The sequence below is a fragment of the Falco punctatus genome, assembly GCF_963210335.1.
Source record: "Falco punctatus genome assembly, chromosome: 19".
Lineage (NCBI taxonomy): Eukaryota > Metazoa > Chordata > Aves > Falconiformes > Falconidae > Falco > Falco punctatus.
In genome coordinates, this window is record NC_137599.1 from 2,980,182 (window position 1) to 3,003,772 (window position 23,591).

General features: G+C 41.9%; 2 protein-coding genes and 1 long non-coding RNA gene across 3 annotated transcripts in view; 1 reads left to right on the plus strand and 2 right to left on the minus strand.

Annotated features, from left to right (window-relative positions):
• LOC308055377 overlaps positions 1–23,591 on the plus strand; it is a 110,673-nt gene that overhangs the window by 83,119 nt on the left and 3,963 nt on the right. The gene's annotated exons all lie outside the window — the stretch shown is intronic.
• LOC308055367 (keratin, type I cytoskeletal 19-like) lies at positions 3,902–11,089 on the minus strand. The gene is made up of 7 exons (XM_080369250.1): positions 6,554–11,089; positions 5,658–5,740; positions 5,308–5,464; positions 5,030–5,191; positions 4,541–4,666; positions 4,219–4,445; positions 3,902–4,059 (listed from the first exon to the last, which is right to left on the minus strand). Exons 1-7 carry the CDS (start codon positions 7,046–7,048, stop codon positions 3,915–3,917), a joined length of 1,395 nt encoding a protein of 464 aa, XP_080225376.1. The 5' UTR covers positions 7,049–11,089; the 3' UTR covers positions 3,902–3,914.
• LOC308055363 (uncharacterized protein) lies at positions 11,189–17,084 on the minus strand. The gene is made up of 8 exons (XM_080369246.1): positions 16,346–17,084; positions 15,496–15,578; positions 14,870–15,026; positions 14,055–14,216; positions 13,561–13,686; positions 13,103–13,329; positions 11,934–12,289; positions 11,189–11,542 (listed from the first exon to the last, which is right to left on the minus strand). Exons 1-8 carry the CDS (start codon positions 17,075–17,077, stop codon positions 11,517–11,519), a joined length of 1,869 nt encoding a protein of 622 aa, XP_080225372.1. The 5' UTR covers positions 17,078–17,084; the 3' UTR covers positions 11,189–11,516.

Below are 23,591 nucleotides of genomic sequence, written 5' to 3' on the forward strand. Positions count from 1 at the left end.
GGTGTGATTCCTTAGTCATATTTTCCTCATTAGATTGTTGAAATGCACCTTTATTCTTCCCTATGAGATGTTTATTACTGATCGGCGTTAATGCCAGGGGTGTTGATTTTATATCTCCTTCTCGGCATTGTTGCATCATAACATGTGACCCAACAACTTCATACATTTCCCAATGCTGTATTTTCATACCATAGAGAGATGCCTTTTCTCTCTCTGTCTGTCTCTTCTCTTCTTTTGAATAGGTGATCTAACTATGCTTACTGCTGTAACTGTATCACAATACTTAAACTTTAGACTTTCTGTTCTGCAACTCATGGGTATTTCCATGTCTTCTATTCATTTTTGGTCCACCACCCTGTGGACACAGCTCTTCAGCCTGGGATAGCCGTGGTTAGTCAATTTGGACATACTGATTTACTTCACAAGCCAAAAGAGCTAGGGCTCCTAAAGTTCCATTAACGTTCGTAACCCTTGTGATAACAGAAAAAGATCGGACATTTTTTGTTGTAAAGGGTATAGAGGCTCCTCAGCCATCTGAAGAAACTGCTAGAGCTTTGAAATCATATCTTCCTCTGGAAGATTTTTGCTCATAATACACCCTGTGAACATCTGTAAATCAGAAGAGTTTGTTTGAAGTAACAGTTTTATAAATCCTTTCCAAGTACTGTTTACTCACTGGTGAAGTTGGATGCAGAGCCACAGACAGATACGCCAAATTGGCAAAGGAACTAAAAGTCAGTGGTTTTCACAGAAGTTATGATGCCATTACTGGATATATGTCTTCAGTCACATAAGAGGCAGAGGACAACCTCAGAAACAATTGCTGTTAATTAATCATTTTACGACAAATGAGTCAACTGTGGTCTTGGTAAGAAGAGTGCTACTCCCATGAGTTTCATCAGGAACTCCATCTGTGCATTCCTCATTCTTCACCCATCACCTTCCGGCATCACTCACCTGTGCATTTCTTCAGTTTTTTCAGAGATGAACAGTTTCCATAACTTCCATAATTTCCAGATTCTATTCTTATTTTTCTTTTATGTGACTCTCTGGGATAGACCCTTATACCTTGCACATGTGTAGACCTACAGAAAATCCTATTAAATGTGAGCTATTTTAATTCTACAGTCCATTTAAATTGTTAGTTCAGTAGCCCTTCCTACCACTGAAAAAGGAAAAGTTTGAAAGTAATTCCTAAGAGAAAATAAGCTCTTCCAGTATAGCAATCCTTTCCTGTTCTCTTTCTCTCTACCTGCTAGAATATGCTGTTACAATCCATGATATTAATAAATCAAATTCTAAATTCCTCCCTGACAAAGCCCTTTATTTCCTTTCCTGTAGATCTTTTCAGAACAGTAAGCAACCGTATTGCTTTTTCTAAGAACCATGGGTGAAGTGAGTGCCAGGAGCAGACAGTGATATCAAGATTCCTGATCGAACATACTACAAGGTTTGTGGGGCATCTGCCAGCTGTAGATGGAGGCGGTGAGGCACGCTGTGCTTGGGGCTTGCCTGTGGCATGGGCCATGCTTTTCCCCAGCACAGCCCTTGTCCCATACTTAGGTGGAGGTTAGTGCCTCATGAATCAGTGGTGACATGCAAAAGGCGTCATACTGTGAGCTGCAGCAGAACTGCCACCAGTGATCTAGCCCTGCTGCAGTGACTGGCAGCTTTGCAGTGCATCCACTCCTTTCAGTCTGAAGATTTTGCATATCTTTGGCTTTGTAGATTTAACTTAAAGCTCGTCATAGTAGCATCTATTTCACAAAGACTTTACACTCTTACAAATTAGTTCAGAAATGGTGAAAGACAGACGGCAGCTCTGATGTTCTCTGGAGTCCTCTGGATGTGGAAGACTGCATTTTTTATCATTCTGATACTTCTCTCTGCTTCTGGAAGACTAGAAGGAAGCAAAATAACTTCAGTGCTTATTTATATACACTAACTGTAGTTCAAGTTTCCATAATCCTGCCTTTAAAAAGATGTCTTCTGAAGCTGTTTTGGCTATGTTAAGTACAGCCAAGACTTGAATGAATTCTGGCAGCCTTTGGAGATGAAAGTCATGTTTGCATTTGCTTTATATCACTTTCTATACTGTTAAAACCTGAAATGAGATTTTTATTCTTTGGAAAAGGGCTTTTATTCATACAAATTCCTGACGCTGGACTGAAAAAGTCAGTTTGGAAACCCAGGTTTTCAACACGAATATAAAGTATTTCTTCTTTGTAGATACTTACTGCAGACTGCAATTACGATATTGTGATGGCAGAGCCAAGGCACATGATTACTGAAAGACCTAGCCTAAATAATACTCTTTACGTTGTTTATGATGAGAAATCCTTTCATTTCATGACCCTAACAGAGCAATACCCTCACTCTTAAATGAAACAGCAAATACTAGAGACCAGATTTCTGTCTCTCATTCCTCCTAAGTCAATCGAGTGTACTGACAAAAATTGTGTTCTTGGTATTATACTGGTATTTAAATTGAAATTTCTATGATAAAACATAGGATTGTTTTTGATGCGTGACGCTGAAGGAAACAGGCACATATTTCCTAACAGAAGTTAGGAATATGTAATTCACTGTGTACTCAAAGGTGTAGAAATACTTGATGTCAGGAAACCCATACGTTCTGGAACAACCTCTACTGAGTCACACCTTCCCTCAGGAACCCTAGCTATGATGAGCTGAGTAAAGCCAAAGATTAATGGAGCCTGATGAGTCTTAGTAGTGACATTGAGCACAGTTTAGTACATTAGAAGTTAATTAAATGATCTTCAGAGCATTACCCATCATTGTTGTTTTCTTTCTCCTTTCACTCACATTGTTCAGTGTCTTTAGCAAAAACCAGCAAGGCAAGGGGCCATAAAGCAATCTGTTAGTGGCCATTAGAAAACAAAATGGTAAAGCATTTGTAATTCCACAGGAAGGAGAAAAATTGTGTCAAGAACTGGTATCTGTTCTCAACCTTATATCTCTTGCTTTGAAGCAGAGAGTTCTGACAGTCTCACCTGACTGACAGTTCCCATAGGCAGAGCCTGGAAGATGTCACACTTCACACAGCCTTCGTACAGCCATGTTCAGAATTTGTGACATTTCCTTTTACTGAGTGATAAGGCCTCGGAATGGTGTCCATTTTCCTAGTGCAAAATAGAGTGTCCTGAGACTATTTTACAAAGTACGATTGGGCAATCTGTATTTGATCGGTTAGCTTGATAAATACTCATTCAAATTTTGTTAAATTAAATTTCCCAGACACATTTGTTTTATTTGCATTGCAGAAGTAAAGTTTTATTAGAGGCAGTGTTATCAGCATTATTTAAGCTTTTGAACAAAGAACCAGTTGACAAAGACAAGCATTGCAGAATGAAAGAAGGGGTGCTGAGGCAGGTGACCAGGCACACTTTCCAAATTGTTCCAGTTGCATCAGCTGTGCTGCAGAAGTGTTTGGTTCAGTTTCTTGTTGTCCATGTTCAATGCGTCTTAGCTGGAGGATGCCAGCATCACTGTTACTGCGATTGCTCTAGCACACTCTTGACTGTCCTGTGTAAAGACAAAAACAGATCATTGCCTTAAGGCGAAATCTGATCTTTCCCGATAAACTGAATTCTTTCACCTAACATGCTGTGTCAGCAAGAGAAGCTCAAAAGCTCCAAGCCCTGCAATACCCTAGGCACTTTCTCAGAACTGTATATTTTTTTTATTCCTATGAGCAAAAAAGCATATCCCATCCTGTAAAGTTTATAATCTGTATTTTGTATTTAGGTAGAGGGAAGGGAAAGACTTACTGTATTTTAACGCCTAATTATTCTGTAACAGTCAGTGAAGTTCTCTGACTCCTGGACCACTGGACCTGGGAATCTTGCCCAGCCCAAAATACTAAACTCTTTTTCAGACAAAATATTCTGTAGTCATTGGGGTAGATATAACCCACTAATAAGCATATCCATACAAAGTGTTGTCTTACCTGTCATGTCACCACACTGGGAATGAGTGTAGGAAGAAGAATATGAATGGGAGGATTTTCCACCTCCTTGAAAAGCTCCTTGGGAGGCACTGTAAAAGGAGAATAATTAATTCACAAAAAAGAGACATAACCACTGGATATTCAGTCAAAAAAGGGGTTATTGTAGCTCCATGGACAAGAAGTTTCTATTAGCAGTTAAGCACACAAGGATTTCTTTTTATACCTTTGCTATAATATGGGATACGTACACAATGTCTTGCTGTCCCTCCTGCAGCAGTGCCCGGTACTGAGCAATCTCCTGTTCCAGGCGGGTCTTGATGCCCAGGAGCATCTTGTACTCCTGGTTCTGACTCTCCATCTCGCAGCGGATGCTGGCCAGCTCCTCCTCTACAGAGTTAATCTGCGCTTGAATCTGTTGCAGCAGGCAGCCATAGCGAGCTTCGGTTTCTGCCAAGGAGTTTTCCAGAGAGCTTTTCTGGAAGTGGAAAGGCAGGAGTTTAGGACCAGAGCTCTACCCATCCCTGCCCATTCCGAGGAGGGAAGGGCTCTCAGCGGTCCTGCCCCACGTACCGTGCTGAGCTGCGCCTGCAGTTCGATCTCCAGGTTCTGCATTTCACGTCTCAGCTCAGTGAGCTGGTGGCTGCTTGTCTGGATGTCCTGGCTGCTAGAAGTGACCTGCCGGTTGACTTCTTCAATCTGCAGGAGTCAAACCCCAAACACAGTTTCTAAGTGAGACGATCCTCTCAGGGAGCAGATTTGCTGACTGAGAGCTAATGTAGCCAGGGAGCCTCTCCCTTCCATCCTGTCCTCATCGAGGACAGCCTAGTCATTGCTCTGTAGATCCTGATGTTCCACCCAGCTGTGCACATCAGACTCGTCCTGCTCCCCCTCTGCCACTGCAGTCTTTCCCCAGCAGCTGTTCCCTTCCCGTTCCCCAAGCCGTGCAAGTATGGTGCAGGTGAGCAGCCTCCCCCTTTTAGCCAAAGGCATTGCGTGCCCAGTCGAGGGTGCCTGGGTTTTCCCACAGCAGGAGACTCCACTTTGTGCATTGCTGCGTACCTTGACTTCATACCACTGCTCAACCTCTCTGCGGTTCTTCTCGATGAGCTGCTCGTATTCGTTCCTCATATCGTTCAGTATCTTTGTCAAGTCTTCTCCAGGGGCAGCATTGACTTCCACGCTCACGTCGCCACCCGTCTGAGACTGCAGCTGTCTCATTTCCTGCAGAGTCCAAAGAGAGAAACAAGGAGCACAGGTCATTTCTTGTGGTGGGGACAGTGAGCAAAGCAGTATCAATAGATTATGCCTTGGACACACTATTTATCATTGCATTGTACCTCCTCATGGTTTCTCTTAAGAGCAATCAGCTCATCCTTCAAGGACTCCAGCTCGGATTCCAGTGAAGATCTAACCAGAGTCAGATCATCTAAGAGATTTCTCAAGCCATTAATGTCAGCCTCCACAGTCTGACGGATGACCAGCTCATTCTCATACCTTTGCCGAAGACAAGAGAGACAGAGAAATGGGGAAATGAGATGATGATGACATTCAATGGCACACATCTTTTCAGGTTCAATATCCCAATAAAACATAAAGACTCAGTAAAACTACTTGGGGCAGTGCTGCCTTGTCTCCTGAGGTCTTGAGTGTGGTTTGAAAGACATGTAAGGTTCAGAGAGGTACTCACTTCATTCGGAAGTCATCAGCAGTCATCTTGCTGTTATCAATGTCCAGAAGCAGTTTGTTATTGTCCACAGTGGCAGAAATGATCTGAAAAAGGTGAAGTTGGGGAAGGGTCATTCTGTGTTCAAGGCATCCAGGAGAAGAAGAAAAAAGACGTAAAGCATTGGTAGGGCATTGCTGTGTGTCTTAGGATTGTTTTCTGCTGTAATGCAGGGGCCATATGGGAGGCTAACGGTCCAAATTTACTTTTCAAGGAGACTTGGGTTATCACAGACCATCCTCCCAAATCCCTTCTCTTTGCTTTTCTTTCTCAAGCTAAAGTTTCTCCCATGTGTGCCAAGGAATGTATTGAATGTATTCAGCCCTTTTTCTGCAATGCACTCCTTCACAGTCTGTTTACCCAGTTTTCTTGGTACCAGTGTAAGCCAACTGCAAGAGAAGGCCTTGGTCCTTCTGTCTGGCCTACGTGGGAGTGTGCATAGACAAGAGGAGCTGTGATATTGCACTCCAGGTGCTCTGGCTTTGCACTCCATCCAGCTGAGCCGGGTGGGAGCAGAGTGAAGGACTGGAAACCGCAGATGCCTGGTTTGGAGCCACCTGTACAACGTGGGATTGCAGCTACGTGCGCCAGCATGTTTTGGGCCTGCTGGAGCGCTCCTTGGCGCCTTGGGCTGTGCCCTCAGAGCACATCCCTTTCGCTTGTGGGGTGCTGTGGTGTGGGGCTTTGCTTACCCAAGAGGCGGGAGGCGCAGCTCAGCAGGTTTCTGCCTGCGGTGCCACCAGCGAGGCTGACCAGTAGGTCCCTCCCACCCGTTTAGAGCCAGTGCCAGAGAGGACAAATTCCTTGCAAAGGAGAATAGTGCGCGGGAGATGGAGCCACGTTAGCTGGGTCTGTCCTACCTGGTTCTGGAGTTGTTCGATGGTCTGGTAGTAGGAGCTGTAGTCCTTTGAGGCACTGGGAGCTTGTTTCCTGTACCACTCGCGGATGTGGTGCTCGAGCTGAGCATTTTCTTCCTCCAGCCTTCGCACTTTATCCAGGTAAGCAGCCAGGCGGTCATTGAGGTTCTGCATGGTGACCTTCTCATTGCCGCCCAGAAGCATGTCTCCCCCAGCACCAAAGCCTCCTGCAAAGCCACCACCAAAGCCTCCTCCCAGGCCACCACCGAAGCCTCCTCCCAGGCCTCCACCAAAGCCACCAGCAAGGCTGCCAGCGCTCATGCCCCCTCCGTAGCCAGTGCCGCATGCTCCCCCACCATAGCTTCCACCGCCTATCACCGAGGAGGCATATCTCCTGCAGGAGACGGAGGAGCTCCTGCCACTGCCGCCACCACAGGCGCCTCCACCTCCCCCGCTCCTGTAAGAGGTACTAGATGTTCTCTTGATGCTGCAGCTCATGGTGGAAGGAATCAGATATCCAGCCCCCAATGCAAAGCCTGCCACACAGCTTGATTCAGAAAATGAGACTGCAGCCTCTGTCCTCGCTGATGGCTATTTATACCTTGTTGGTGGGTGTCACCTGTAAGGCAGTCCAGCTTCCCATGAAGTTTGCCAGCCTTAGTGCTCATGCCAAAAGTGATGTGCTAAGGAAATTTCTTCTGAGGTAAGTAAAACGCATTACCATTCTGCTCAAGTATGTCTGTGTTGATTCACCTGAAGCATGCACTGTAATTTTATGTGGGTGGCTCTTTGTTGGGTATTTTGTTGAATAATACAATATCTCATAGCTGCTATTAATCTGGCAATATCTCACTAGTAATAGGAGTTAATGAAGGCTCCACCTTGTTGTCTGTCTCCTTCAGTCTTCCGTGTGGTGAAATTCAGTATTTCAGCTTTGTCTTTCTCCTGTGATCACAGACAATGATTTGTTCAGACCAGCAGTCTCCAAGGGGCTCTTCATTCATTAATTTATTCAAAATTTACATTAACTCTTTAGAAGTCTACTTTAATTTGTTGAAATAAATTATTAACTTTAAAAATTTCATTTCCATGTCTGTTATAGAAGAGAACTTAATACTAATTTTTCAGTCTGTTGCCACTGCTTATATCAAGGAAGGTCCTGCTGGTTTCTAACTTTCTCTGAAAGTGCAGTATGGTAATTGGGGTCATTTTTCTTATTGAAGAAAACCAGTTGACAGCCACAAGAGTTGTATTTTGCAAAGGAAAACATTAAATCTTCTCCTATCAAACAGCTATTAATTTTACTTTAGCTGTTTTAAGCAGACTCAGAGGAAACTGAGAGGAGAAATGTTTGCTATTTCATATTTTCATAATCATATTAAAAATAGCCATTTCTCAGAATATGTCTTTGAATTATCTAGTGCAGTAAAAAATAAGTTTGGTGAAAAGATACACTGCCAAAGATTAGATCTGAAGTAATATAATCATTATCTGAAGTTGTTACAGTGAATTGTGTTTGCCAGCTGTGAGAGAATATCTTGCAACACAAAACACAGAGTAAGAAACAATTGTGTATTTTTTTCCACTGCCTATGCAATATGGGATGTTCAGTGAGTTGCTTTTTCCATCTTTGCTAATCAAGCTTCTATGAAACTGAGAAAAGCCTTGAATAGAAACAAATTCTCTGGTTTCCAGCTGTGCATTAAATATTGGCACTGTAATTCCCACGGAAGAATAATTTGGCAAGTACAAAGGCAGCACAAGGAGGTCGTGGAACCTGCTGTGAATTACCACCTCAAAATCAGCTTATCCACAGTGAGGGAGGATTAATTCGACCTAGAAGTATTTTAGGAAGAGATTTCATGTAACAGAAGAAGAAATAAACTCATTAAAATCAGCAAAAGAAGAGTGAGAAGGGATTGAGTCACCTTACATCTGAAGGTACGCATCAGAGGAGGGAGTAGCATTGTCTGAGCTTGATGACAGTGTGCCTGTATGTGCCTGTGGTGGGTTGACCCTGGCTGGACGCCAGTGCCCACCCCAGCTGTTCTATCCCTGCCCTCCTAAGGGCAAACTCTAAGGGAAGACTCATGGGTCAAGGTAAGGACAGTGAGAGATCCCTCACCAATTACTGTCATGGACAAAACAGACTTGACTTGGGGAAATTAGTTTAATTTACTACCAATCACATCAGAGTAGGATAATGAGAAGATCCTGCCTAGATCCACAGGATTTTCCTCAGTCTTTGCTCAAGGTACAGTGAGATTCTTTATTCCCCTCTGATAGTCTCTTCCAATTTCCTTAGCCACACCAGTGACTTTCTCCTGAGAACCCTTCATTCCCTCTAACTGGCTCTCTTACTAGGTGCTGTCTCCACTCTGCCTATTTTAACCCTTTCTGAACACCATCATCCAATGCATAGCACTTAGTGCCTGTTGGGCAGCAAGGTAATTGTGAGACAGGAGAAGAAATACTCTTTAAATATTAATTTAAAATGTAGCTTGCTATCTGTGGAGGTGGTGTAACATACAAGGTGCAGGAGTTAACGGTGTAGTACCCTCTAGAGGGCTCTGGCGTTAAGCACAGTTGATTACTTTGAAACAATCCACATACCATTTGCTATAAATATCATATATCTTTCTAGATGATGTGTGTAGTCCAAATAGCTAAAACAAAGAAATAGAAATCAGCATTACTGGACTCTCATTCTTCCTGTTGTGTGTCACTGGAAGTACTGGTGTGGCGCAAAGTCTGTTTAACAGGTCTGCAAAGCCTAGTTCGTGCAGTCACAATACAAAACAGACTTTGGTTTGGTGTTGGTCAAGTATTTTTATTTCCCTGAAAGGTTTCCAAGTGTTGAGAAAGTTTGCACGGCAATATGACCTGTATTTCTGGAAATTAATTTTGCATCTATTCTCTTGATCCACACCCTTGTGTGTCGACCTCTTTTACCTTTACTCGCTAGTTCTAGCTCTATTTCCACACCCCCCCCCGTTTTCTTTCACTCTTTATTCACCACTAGAGGCCACTCCCTGAGCACCCAGCCCTGCAGCAGCGGTTCAAGCTCCAAGTTCACGTCCAAGTGAAGCAGAGCCCTCACTTGTGCAGCCTCAGGGAAATTTTGGCCCCGTGTCTGACCAGCATACTCCGCTAGCCTTTGGAGCTAGGACCTCTGCATGCATTTGGAAAAAACTTAGCTTCACTTAGGTTTTTTTCCTGTCTGGGCCGGAGTTACAACCGGGCCTTCTGCAAACAGCGGTATGAGCTGAACCTGCCTCAGGGAAGAACTACAGGGAGCCTGGCATGCTGGGCTGGCACTAGTATTTTATGTTCCTTTCCAGGTTTTCCGCTGCTGGTTTTACTTGCCAGCTGCGCAGCCTATAATTGACTTCTGTTCTGTGTTGTCCAAATAGTAGGTGTGCAATGTACTAAGACTTTCAAATGAGTCTGAGGAATTCAGATGCTAACTTCTCATTAAAATTAGTAAAGCTGTGGTTTGTAATGTGTCTACTTTGGCAGCCCTCTCCTCCAGAATATCATGCAGAAATTCCTGAGACTCCTCAAACGGTGCACAAGAGACTGCTTTGAAGGGTCTAGGACAATACAGTTAATTTCCTTTGATCTCTGAATTTGTTACTTTCTGGAAGGCAAAGTTATTTTTTTCAACTGTCTCTGGAAATGGGTTTTATCCATAGGGGTGGACCACAATCAAACAAGCTACTGTTTGTTTTCATGAACAAGGTTGTCCCAGTCACTGGAGAAAGCTATACTGTAATTTTTTTGAAATAATGGGTATAAAAAAGCTGGACAGAAGCAAATGCAACTCCCAAAAGATAGCTAATAACAAGAGAGTGCTTTCCAGTTATTTGTTTGTTGAGTTGCTCCGAGCTCTTGCAGCAGCCAAGCAATCAAATTTTTTCGCAAGTTGTAGTCAGGAATGTTTTTAAGTAACAGTTAGGTGTGTCTGAAAGAGTTATAGTAATTTTCTTCATTGTACAGCTCTTCCTATATCCAAAAGTAAACATTCCAGGTACTTTCACACGTGCTTCATTTGTCACAGGTAGAAGGCGAATATTCTTGTTAGTATTAATGTTTTATGGAGGAGAACGTTGTAAAGCTCCTGTATATTGTATTCCCTTTTAACTTCTTTTTCTTGTCTCTTCAAAAACAGATTCCTAGTTTGTGTATTTCCAGTATAAACCAAAAAGTGTCAGTTAAGTTTTTGTGAATCACAAATTGAAACATTCCTTTCATTTTACAATCATGGTTCTGGAATCATTCATGTGTCTCTGTCGGGCCTGGGTGGGCACTCCTTTGATGCCAACCTTATTAGCATTCATGTAGCGCTGGGATTCTGCAGTCTGGTCTGGTCTGATAATTAACTGCTATTGAATCTTAGGGCTCAGCTCCACAACAGTATCTGGCGCATTATTAAAAAATGAGGGCACAGCCCAGGATGCTCCAAGAAAATTATGATCTGCCCTGAATGCTCAGACATTGTGCTTTAACTCTAAATTTCATTATCAACTATTGTAATAGATCACCAAGTTTTCTACCTAGACACATGTGTTGGCATGGCTTTGTATTTTCTTTTTATGTGTTTACATCTATGGAATGGAAGAAAACCTACACACAGGATTCTGGTTGCATCAGACAGAAATGAAGTTTTATTAGCAACATTTTCCCCATACAGCCCAACCCAAGTAACAAACAGCTTGAATCTCTAAAGCAAGTAGCTCAAGTGCCAATGATTGAAGCCACAAAGCATTCCAGGCAGAAGAAGCGCATAGCATGGTGGGCAGGTGGCCCCCAAGTAGCTGTGATGGGCCTTTTTGGATAGATGGCATCAGCAGCATTGGGGAACTGTGAAGAGCATCTGTCGTTCCTCGGGAGCATGGGCAATGTAGAGGATTTGGACCAATTTCTTTTGAAAGGTCTTGCACTGTAGGATCCTTATTATGTATGCTTAGTCAAAAGATTTTCTTCCATACCCTGTTTGGAAATAAAACAAACATTAATTTTTTCAGTACTGACATGTGATAGGTGACCATAAGCATTCCAAAAGCATAAAGGCAAACTTCAGCATGGTACAAAACCAGCAGTATTTATGAGGTTCTGCAAAGAGAGATGAAGAAAACCGGCTGTGGTTTTAACTACATGATTAGCTGATGTCACCCACAAAATTGAATAGAAATTGAATGTGTGTTTCTTAAGCAGAATGGATCCTTTGCATACAAATAGAAAAGAATTGTTAGTAAAAGTAAATCTAACACTTCCCAGAAATTTCAGTTTACCCTCAGAACTGTTTACTTCCTATGTTGGTACAGTGTATGAATTATTGAGGATGGGACTGAGAACAGTGTGCCCATGCAACAGTTCTCACCTTGGCTTTCACCACCACTCCTGCAGGACTGTGACTGGGAAGACGAAGAGTAGGAGTGGGAACTGCTGACGCCTCCTGAGATCCTTCCTCCTCCTCCTCCTCCAACAATACTACTGCATCCACCGCTGCTTCCCCCTCCTATTCCTCCACTTCCTCCTCCCATTCCTCCTCCACCACTTCCTCCTCCCATTCCTCCTCCCATTCCGCTGCCAGAGGAAATGCCACCACCTCCATATCCACCACTCATGCTACTACCTCCTCCTCCCCTTCCTCCTCCAGAAGAATAGCCACCACCTCCTATTCTACCACCTCCCATTCCTCCTCCCATTCCTCCTCCCGTTCCTCCTGCTGGGATTCTGCAAAGAGAGAGAAAGAAGGAGAAAAAAAATTAATCAAATGCATTTTTGACCTCAGAAGAAAATCTGTCTACAGATACTGTGCAGAAGCCTGCATTTCCCTTGTCTGTACTTCTTTCTAGACTCTAGCACAGATCAGCAAGAGAACTGATGCAGTGCCAAAAAAGAGAACTGATGCAGTGCCAAAAATCAATCTCTTTTTTCAATTTCAGCTTGAATGCAAGAGTTTTTGCTTTTCCCATATTCTGCTCAGATATTTCTTGCAAGATTTAGCATTGCTGCTGTATCAGTGTATGATGTCACTGCGCTCCAAATTGGAAAGGCAGAACATGAAGCTTTAGCTCTTCTTTCAGGTACCACTTAAAAGCAGAAGCAGGCTCACTGCATAAGGGAGACTGAATCAGCTTGAACTTTCAGCATGTTGCATGCTGAGACTTTTATGAAGATCTGGAAAACTATGGTCATTTTTCTGCTTATGGTCTTTTGCAAGGTGATTTCTGTCTGTTAGTTCCTGGCCTTTTCTAGAACCAGGGTGAAGGCAAGTCTCTGTATGTGGGTTTCCCTGTCCAACCTCAAATTGGTAGTTCAGAATTTCAGCATTAAGTTTTTTCATATGATTTATATTCTGAACAGGTTTGCCAAGAAATGCGCAGTACCTCAAACCTGGGAGGCAGGTGGTCAAGATAGCTGAATTAGCCTCATTTCAGTACAAAATCTGTTTTGCAAACCTAGACTGTTAATTTCCTGTCTTTGTGGCTAATCTAGCCACCCTGGGTTTCACACAACGCTCTGTTCTTTTGTCGATTTACATACACAAGATCATGCTGCCCTTCCTCAAGCAGTGCCCGGTACTGAGCAATCTCCTGTTCCAGGCGGGTCTTGATGCCCAGGAGCATCTTGTACTCTTCATTCTGGCTCTCCATCTCGCAGCGGATGCTGGCCAGCTCCTCCTCCAAGGGGCCGATCATACCCTGGATCTGCTGCAGCTGCATGTTGTAACGACGTTCTGTGTCTTCCAAGTTGGATTGCAAAGAGTCTACCTGCAAATGGAAAACAAAATAGAATGTTTACAGGAATGTGGCAAATCTAACACATTTTTGTGGAAAAACTGGAGATCTTCACAAACCAGAAGAAAGCATATCTTTGAAGATAAATAATCCAGTATCCCATTCTCTACAGCTGGAGTACTTTTTAGGTCTAACCGTTCTTTCATTCCAGTGACTCATACAGCCTGTGTCACAGGTGAAGCAGAAGCAAACCTCTTTACTTACCATGCTGATTTGTGACTGTAGCTCAATTTCCAGGCTTTGATATTCACGTCTCAGCTCAGAGATCTGTTGGTTGCTTGATTGTATCTCCTGGCCACTTGAGTGGACTTGTTGATTAACTTCTTCCATCTGAAAAATTCACATATGAAATTAAGGCATTTTTGATAACAAGAAAACATTGTGGGGTTAACATAAAAGCACTGAGAAAGAAATTAATAAGAAAGATGTAATGTAGAGTGACTGTGTGTATTTCCCACATGCTACTCTGCTACCTCACTCTTGTGTAATTCACCTTGCTACTGGAACACAGAGATTCTACATGCTTTACTACATAACCTCAATACTCCAGAACTGACCTGTTGCAGTAAACTGCTTACATTTATTTAAAGTTAATGTTCCTTAAATAATTCATGATAAGTTGCCTTTCCTCTGCTGGATGTTAATTGGTCCAGCTCCTTGTGCAAGACTGAGTAATCAAAAAAAACCCCATGCTTTACCTTGGTTTCATACCAGCTTTCCACCTCTCTCCTGTTGTTCTCAATAAGCCGTTCATATTCGCAACGCATTTCATTTAGTTTTTCCATCAAATTAATGCCAGGAGTAGCATTGACCTCCACATTGACATCACCACCAGATTGTGTTTGCAGTCCTTTCATTTCCTAGAAAAAAAACCACCAAAACCCCCCCATGCTGTCAAAGGGTGAAGGTAAAGAAAAATGTCATAGTTTCAAATAAAGGAAAAGAAAGAAACACAAATCCTCACACAGATGTATCACTCCTGCAAAGGGGGCCTCATCGGCCCTGGTCGTGAAAGGGAACAATTCTGCCATTCCTAAGGCAAACTTTATAGTGAACAATAGCCAGGCACCACATACACATTGACCCTGATATTTTCTCCTCAGGGTCATAAGGAATTTGATGCAGCATGCTTTTTGTGAAAATCCTTTTATGAATTTTTCTTCTTAATGAGAAATACCATTGCAGATAGTATAAATATTTTCTTTTAACTCCTCCATATGTTCTATGCAATTTTCCTTCCATGAGTTCAGCAACAGAATTGTACTTTGTACTGAAAGCTGTTCATTTCCCTGGTCTCATTTCAGCACATGTTGACCTAGGTGTCTTATTACATCAGTTGTGGGCAGCTATGGATGCTACATACTCCTGAAAATCAAAGCCAGATTATGTTAAATTGAGTGATCAAAGGCAGCAGCCAGAGTCTGGTTACTGCTAGTGGAAGAAATCCACAGGAAATTCTCTGACTATTGAGTTTTCATTAGTTATTATTATTTTAAGGTGTGGAGAAACTTACCTCTTCGTGGTTCTTCCTAAGATAGATCAGTTCCTCTTTTAGGGATTCAAACTGTGTCTCCAAGTCAGATCTGGCTAGAGTCAGTTGATCCAAAAGTGGACGTAATCCATTAATATCACTTGCCACACTCTGGTGGAGAGTGTATTCGGTTTCATACCTGAATGACAGATGAGAAAGACAGTAAAAGAGCTGCCAGACCTCTTTGTTCGTTATCTTGACTACGAGCAGTTCCCATCAGTACCTCTTTGGGTTTTAATCTCATTGCTCAGTTCTTAAAGAAAGGACCTAATTCTCTTTCCATCTCTAATAGGTTTGTTTGATTTCGGTAGAATTTCTGTCTATGAGATTTATATGATGAGGATTATGCTTATAAATCTGCATGGAAGGATAGAGAAACTTAGAATGTCATCCTTTAAATGGCACTCTTCAATAACTTGTCCGGCGAAAAATAGTGATGAAAAAATAATAAAAAAATCATTCTCAGAGTGCTTTCCCCCAAAATTGTATATTCTGTCATTGGAGCCAAGAGGCTCCAATTAAGCACCTCAGAAGTTTAATCAGCAATATGAACTCATTGGGGGGTAAAGGGAGGCAAGATGAAATGAGACAGGAAGGGAAAGACTCACTTCAATCTGAAGTCATCCACAGTCATTCTGGTATTGTCAATGTCAAGAAGGATCTTGTTAAGGTCCACATTTGCACCAACAATCTGAAAGGGAGAGGGCAGATGTTATGTGGTCAGTTGTCTTTTCAGTCTGACACACAGAGGCAGAAAATACCTGTACAGAAACACGTTTCAGAATATCTTCATGTCAATGTCAAGCCTGACTAGTGCTGCAGGAGCTATGTATAGAGAGAAGAGTTTATTTCTTCCAGTTAAAAGAAAGTGCCTTGGCTGTCAGTTTTGATTGACAAATATTTATTAAAAATACCTTGCTGGAAAGAATAATTAAATAAACTCCCTATATTCAAAAAACAGTGGAAAAGCATAATTACCATTGCATTTGGCATATTCATGTAGGAGATACAAGACTATTAAATGGCTGAGGGCTGGAATCAGACTAAATGCACATGTTGGCTCATCCAACATGTATATTCACAAAAAGGTGCAATTATTATGCCACTAGTAGCACAACATAAGCAAGCAGTGATTATATCTCCTGTTCAAGAGAGCGAGGAACAAACCAGCAATAGCCAAGTGTTGAAGAGAGCACTGGACAGGCCCCGTAATGGGTGTGCGAGTGATGATCTGCCATCTCACCACACACTGCTACCTGCGCCAGACACAAGTGTGCCAGCATATACACATCACCCACAGCCAAGACAAACTGGCAGTCAGGCTTTGTCACCACATCAGTCTGCTTTCTGGCTAAAACAAAGGAGGGAATATATTTCCGCAAATACGGATATTGTGCTGCAGGAGGCAAGTGCCGTTCTAATGACAGTCTGTTCAAAGTTAGTCAAATTGCAACGTACCTGGTTTTGCAGTTCTTCAATTGTTCTGTAATATTGGCTGTAGTCCCTGGAATGAGTGGGACCTTGGTTTTTATACCACTCCCTGATCAGTTGTTCAAGCTGAGTATTTTCATCCTCCAAGCGTCGCACTTTATCCAAGTAAGAAGCCAGGCGGTCATTAAGGTTCTGCATGGTCAACTTTTCATTTGTGGAGAGCAGGCCGGCCTCTTCACCAAACCCCATTCCACCGAAACTACCACCACCATAGCCGCCACCACCACCACCAAAGCTGCCACCACCAAAGCCACCACTACCCCCGAAGCCACTAAATCCACCTCCACTATAACCACCACCGCCAAAGCTACCTCCACTGAGGCTGGCTCCATAGCCACCTCCCATTCCCCCAAAACCACCACCGCCCGATCCAAATCCTCCTCCCATGCTTCCACAGCCCATTCCTCCTCCATAACTGCCGCCACTCATTCTCCCACCATAGCTACTGCGGCTAATCCTCCCACAGCTGCCACTGCTAAAGCCCCCTCCATAGCTGCTCCTGGAAGCTCCTCCACCAAAGCTTCTCCCAGAAAAGCCTCCGCCACCTCCAGAAGAAGTGTATCTTCTAGTGGACATAGAGGAGTATCCACCAGATTTACGCACTCCACAGCTGCTACCCCCTCCACCACCACCACCACCACCACCACCTCCACTGCTAATTCTAGTGGTACTAGTTGAAGATTTAGTGCCACAGCTCATAGTGGCGGCAGGTGAGAGTCTAACCACAACCCCAAATTTAGGTGCACAGCCTGATAAGATTCAGGACTGTAAATTTTCATCCCTAGCTCTCTCTATTTATACTTTTGACAGTGGGTGTCACCATCAGGGTGTTTCTTTCTCCCAGGGCATTTACCAACCTTGTTGTTTGTGCCAAGAATAATTTGCTGAACAATATTTTTTTGCTGATATCTCAGGCAATCTAGCCCATTGCTGGGTTTATTGTGTTTGTTTAAGAGTGAACGTTTAATTTCTTTGGGGTGGCATTCTTTTCATTTAACTTTTTCTGAAAAGATATTTTACCTCATCCAGCCTGAATCTGCTTTATGACAGAAAAGCCACTTCGTACACGATCCTGAAGCTACTGTTGAGATAATGTGTACCGGGTGGAATTATACAGAGAGATTTTTTGTTCTCAGTTCTTCACTAGAAGAAAGAAGATGAGGCCCAAATCCCTCATGTTAGACTGTGCATTTATTTGTTCAATTCTTAATCTATTTTTTTGCTAAGATTTTTGTAGCTGCTGTTGTCAAAGGCTATTGTTCTCTTTTGCTCTTTGATATTTTGTGCATTTACAATCTCCTATACTGCTTATATCTCACTATACATGATAGTGCCAGAGTTTCATTAATAGGACTGTCTACTTGTCTATTTAGATTTTCCAACTTGTGTGTCCCTGCCATCACTTAGTAATGCCATCATCACTGCAAGCAATGCAGTGGGATTCTTATTTAAAAATCAAAATCCTTCCTTTGTGAAGAAAGTGATAAGACAGCACACTAGGTAGCTAGGCCCTAGAATTCAAAGAGGAAAAAAAAATTGGATTTTTTTCACCAAAGAGCTATTTAATCTAAAATAGTTGGAAGATTAAGGATAGTTTAACTGTATTATAAAGTCAATTGCAGCACAGTTAGAAGCTGTATTAATGCAGACAATGACCTACAAAGTACTGTGTGGGAGAAGACCTTTTACAGTTTTATATTAAACCACTCATTCCCTCTGTTGTTACTCTGTCATGCATTACAGGTGATAGAGTAATTATATATATGGCTTTTAATGCAGAGATCCTTAAGACTCTGAAATAGTATCCTGAGAGAAAAGTTGATGTCTTCTTGCACACGTCAATTGAAATCAGACTGTTGAGAGGACAAGAGAAATTACACCATACTTCAGTCTTGCTCTGCTTCCCAGAAGTTTACCCAAGATGGCCTTGTAAGCAGTTTTCATCCTCAACTGTTAGATTTGATGCTAAAGCAGAGTAGCTGAAGACAGAATGGCATGTGTCTGAAAAATCTGTAAGAAGAGTCTGAGTTTGGGCAAACGGTGCTGACTGACTTTTTGATTCCAGATGACTCTCATCTACAAAGACACTTTTGTGTTATAATGTTTCATCTTTGTCCTGGGTGAAAACTAAACAGTCTGGTTCCAACACAGAATCTTGTTTCCTCAGCATCCCCTTAGCTCTGTTCTTCCACTTCAAGCTTTTAGAACAAATTTTCATCTTATTTGTTAATACAGTAGAAACTTCATTCATGCAAACAGCCAGTCCCTGCCACCTAGTTGCAAACATCAGCATTTGTGGTCCTGCTGCAGATGGACCTCAAACTTACAATTTGCTTGGAAGAAAGTGAACATTTTTCCAGTGACAGTTTTGTTCTCTGTTACTGAAATGTCTTCATTGCCTTTCCTCCTCTCTGATTACTGATCCTCTAATGACTGTAAGGTATTTATGAAATGTAGCAACCTCCCCCTAAACCTCAGGTGCAGGGAACAAAGAAGGGCACATCTGAGGAGCTGCCATTTATTGTCTGCTGTCCTTTTCTCAAAGACCTTCTTCAAAAAGCGCTCTGGGAGGTGACAGTGCAGTGCACTCCTTGCTTTCCAAAGGCCACCTTAATTTGGGAGCTGATTGTATGTTGCTGCTGGTTTTTACACTCTGCTGTCAGTCTCCATGTGCATGATTCTTTTACAAATTGTATTGCTGCCTCTTAACTTCTGGTCTTTTTGAAGTGAAACTGAGAATTATTTAACATTTTCTGACTGAATCCATTGTCCTGTCCTTTGCACTGTTGCTTTTGCCAGCTTTGCTTTATTGCTGCTTATGCAATCTCTTTCAAAAGCTCTCTGATTTTATCTTGCTATTTGATATACTCAAAGGCTCAAAGATGATGAAAGATTTCAAGTAGCTTGATGATGTGATAATTTCTCATTGATTCACAGCTGGAGGATGGTAGTGTCACCTCAGCAGCATAAACAGTTTCTGGGCTTCTGCATGTTCTCTTATTGGTGCTGAAAGATGCATTTTACTATATGCAAAATGATTTTTATTTTTAGTGTTGCTTTGCCTTTGTGTCTGTATAATGTCGTTTTGGTCAATGGGGGCCCTTTTTCACAAATTCCATTATGGTAAGTAAAATTGATTATTGCATTCAAATTTCCATCAGTGATTCCGGTGATAGTCCTTATAGATGCTTTTCATAGACATGCGAGAACAATCTATCGCTTGTTAGTGATAGTGAGCAAAAAAATCTCTGTAGTATTGCCAAAGGAGTCTCTTATTCTGTTTATGTACTTTCTGAGAACCAACATTGTTTCCTATTTTATTTATCAGTTGTCTTTTTCTGTATGTATTTGTTCACAGCAGGGATTTGCCCATACTGGAAGATCCTTCCGATAAGGGCATATCTTATTGTATGCTTGGAAAGTACTTTAAAAAACAAAAGCAATGAAAGAAAAGAAAAAGTCAAGCCATTGAGCGTGGAGAACTTTAGATAGCCTCAATATTTCATTTTAGTTCTATATTATTGCCACTACTTATATAAAAAAAAGGAACACAGGTTTTTGTCTTTAGATCTTCGGTAGCTTTTCAGTCATATGCTCATAGGCTGTTCCTCTCTTGCCTTTACTGTTACTATTATTTCATTTTTATTACTAGTTCAGTCTTGGTGCTTTTTATAGAAATCCTGCCGGCTATTAGACTATGCTCTATTCTTACCAGCTGAAAATTTTCCCTTGTGGTATTTTGTTATATTCACAGTCACTATGCTCTCAAAAATGTAGTGTGTCTCTTTGGAGTATAATATTAAGGTACCTGAAAAATACAGGTGAACTATGAGTACTTCGTCCTCCTGTAAAGTTGCATACATTGAATTACCTCCTGGCACATTTTAATTTATTGATTATTAAATATTTAACTGCACAAATGCTTACAAACCAGAGAAGATCTACTCTGTGGACAGAATGAATTTTTCCTTTCTGAGCTCTATAAAGAGCCTTCAAAAATTTTTGTTCTCTGATGCTTTCTGCTAATGTGTTATATGGCTGATGTAAAGTTTATAAGTTACAGAATTACCTAAAAGGGGCTGACAACTTTAGGACCTTTTCACATCTCTTTCCTCTATGTGATGCACAGTTTAATCATGAATATTCTTGTGTAGATACAGCATCCAGTATGCTATACAACATTGCTGTTTCAAAATCAAATCAGAATAAAGACATTTATTGCCACAGCTACAAGCATTACTCAGCCTGCAGAGTATTTGGATGTTTTGACACTGCGTACTGCTTCTTGTTATGTGCAGCACATGCCACATTTCAAGTACAGCTGACATTCTTTCTCTCTCTCTGTTACTGTTTTCCTTTTAATCAGGCCTCTGTGATACATATCAAAGAAGTGACTGCCTAGCATCAGAATGAAGATGAACTCTGTGAGCAGCCCACACTGCTGTACGTTTTAGCAAAACTGGAAGACTTTTGCAATAGGCTGGAGCTGCTGCATTTGAAACAGACCTGGAGAAAATGTAATCTCACTTTTATGTCTATGCACCGAAAGATTAAAACATTCCCCCTTAGTTCAGTGTCATTCTGAAGCCATGCTTCAGGCAAGTGCTAGAGTTTATTCTCTTGATCTGTTTAGTAATCTCTTCCCATCACTCTTCCCAGAAATTTTTGTAAGAGAGGATCTGTTTTCACCTAGGAGTCTGTGCTCACTTTTCATTCCTACTTCATCTCATAATGTTCTAGTGAAATCACAATAATTTCCAGAGAAATTAAGATTAGACCCAGCAAAGGAAACAAGGACTATTGAGGCAGCAGTGAGCTTGCCTGTGAGGTTTAAAACCTCTAGCACTCCCCTAGCACACACTTTTGTGCAGGATAACTTGGAACTTCCAAGCAAGTAGGTTGGTGGGAAGAATGCCTGTCGCTTAGATCCTGACAATGTACAGACCATTTTTGTCATTTGGATGTGACAGTCATGGGTCAAGGCTTTTGTGCCCTACAGCTGATGGGCAGTTTACAGGCTACTAATTACTGCCTGTGGCTGCCAGTTATCATTTCTGTCACTTTCTAAGCCAGAATCAGAGAGCTGGCCCTCTGTGATTACTGCGGTCTCCTACAGGGTATTCAATTCAATTGGAATAATTTTTTTTGTTGGTACTAAAATGGAACAGTGCTTTTCATATTGCCTATAACAGCTGGAGGGCACGATAAGAGCATCTGCCAACAAAGTCTCCTGCCTTTCTCTAGAATTTAGGTGCCTCAGTCCATTTGGGATAAGCAACCTCAGATGCCTTCCAGGCTGTGGGCATCTACAATAGTTCTGTCCCCTTGGCAGCGTTGATTACTGCAGTATCCTGCGAGATAGAACATAGCGATTTGAATCTCAGCAGGCAAAGGCACTAATCCACATACTGCACTTTCTGTTACTACAACTCATGTTGCATAAAAAAAGGCATCCATTCTTCTTGTTTTACCAGGAGGAAGGTCATGCTGGCCTGGGGGAGGCATTGCGCTGGGCTGAGCTTGGGGGGGCGGGAATTACACACTTAAGGGACACCTGCCTGGTCTCTGCGTGCCACGGGGACGTGGGAAGGAGCTGGTGTTTGCTCTCCTTCGCTTCAGCCTGGTCTGAGCAAGTACAGAAGCAGCCTAGAGAACTCGCTAGTCAAAAAGTAAGATTTAGTGAATGTAATAATTCAAGGTGGTTAAATCCCCACCGAGCCAGGACTTACGAATCAGAGCTATGGACTTCAGCTAGTCTACATGTAGCTAAATCCTGTTTATGCCTACTGCCTTTGGGGGTCTGGTCCCTGCTTGTTTGTCCATACGGAGATTTATTGTCACAAAAATACTTCTTTAACAACACTTTAAACAAATGGCTGCCCAAGTGACCTGTGTTACCCCCCCAGAAAAGCGAAGAAGAACCACTGGGACATTCATGTGGAGATGAGTGCGTTCTAGAAAGCTTTGCTAGTTTCTTCCTTCCCCCCAACGGTGCAGTGACATGGCATACCTTGCTGTATTAATTCCGTAGCCCATGAACACAGCCTGTGAGCATTCGACAATTTAGGCATTTGACAAAATAGGGCTGACAATTAATGCTAAACAAAGGAGAGATCAGCAGAATATATGCATAGGCAATTTTGAAATTACATCTGTGCCTTCAAATGGACAAATGGATTGCTCTGGGAGTACGGAAGCCAAACACAGGAGTGTGTGTGCACATGTATTTTTGCCTAAGGTTGTTCTGAAGGTCTTGTTCTAACACGTACTACAATTTTCTTCTCAGAGCACTAATAGGAACATCAGATAAGCATCCAAATTGCAACATATTGTGCTCATAAAATTAAAGCTTATTATGCTGATTAATGCCTAACAAAATATATGCAAATAGGAAGTGCAAGGTTCTCCTCACTACTCTTAATATTGCTGGAGTCCCACTTTAAACGTGCCCTAAGCTTTGACACCTGACACTACAATATTTGTATTTCTTACTCCTGTTTTGCAATAGTTTTCGTTTTCTATCTCTGTTCCTCCACATAAGTTCTTTTGCATCTTTGTTATTATGACAAGCCTGTTCTCTCAGTAAGCAAATGCTAGGGATAACCTAGATGCAGAGTTTGCATTTACAAAATGGAGAAAGAAAAGAATACTGAAACTGGCATTTTCTTCCAGGGTATGGTAAGAAACCATCTACATTCAGTCTTCTTATTGTCTGTAATGAGCATTAGTGACATGATTAAGTAGGTTTGGTTTTTTTAAGTTTATTGGTGGTTTCTATTTATTTTGTCACATACTGTAACGTGTGGCAAATAAACTTTATTATGAAGCTTATTTGCATTAAAGGTGCAGACTCATTACATGCAAGGAACATTATAAGAACACCTTGTTAAGAAAGGTACAGATTTTAGGTAAGGAAGAAAACAGCACAACCAGTGCTGAGTAGTGAAAGTTGTAGTAGCAATATTATATTATTTATCCTAACTGCTCAGAAATTTTTACGTATCTCTGTGTGTGATTGTAACATATCATTGCAAGCATTTAAATCGGCAGCAGATCAATAGCGTGGTATGGCACATTCCAAAGGTTGCACCAACATGGTGCTGCAGTACGGGTTTCTCAGGGGCAGAACTGCCTCATTTCCATGCGGATTCTCCTTCCCACACTTCAAACTCTGCAAGTTTCATTCTTCTTTGAAACAAGGATTTGTTTCAGT

Coding starts and splice junctions, on each gene's coding strand:
- LOC308055367 (XM_080369250.1), bottom strand. CDS start 7,048: ATGAGCTGCAGCATCAAGAGAACATCTAGTACCTCTTACAGGAGCGGG. Junction 5,192..5,307: donor TTAAGAGAAACCATGAGGAG/GTACAATGCAAT, acceptor TGGACTCTGCAG/GAAATGAGACAGCTGCAGTC. Junction 4,667..5,029: donor AGCAGTGGTATGAAGTCAAG/GTACGCAGCAAT, acceptor TGACTCCTGCAG/ATTGAAGAAGTCAACCGGCA.
- LOC308055363 (XM_080369246.1), bottom strand. CDS start 17,077: ATGAGCTGTGGCACTAAATCTTCAACTAGTACCACTAGAATTAGCAGT. Junction 15,027..15,495: donor GTGGATGACTTCAGATTGAA/GTGAGTCTTTCC, acceptor TCTGTCATTCAG/GTATGAAACCGAATACACTC. Junction 14,217..14,869: donor TTAGGAAGAACCACGAAGAG/GTAAGTTTCTCC, acceptor TTTTTTTTCTAG/GAAATGAAAGGACTGCAAAC.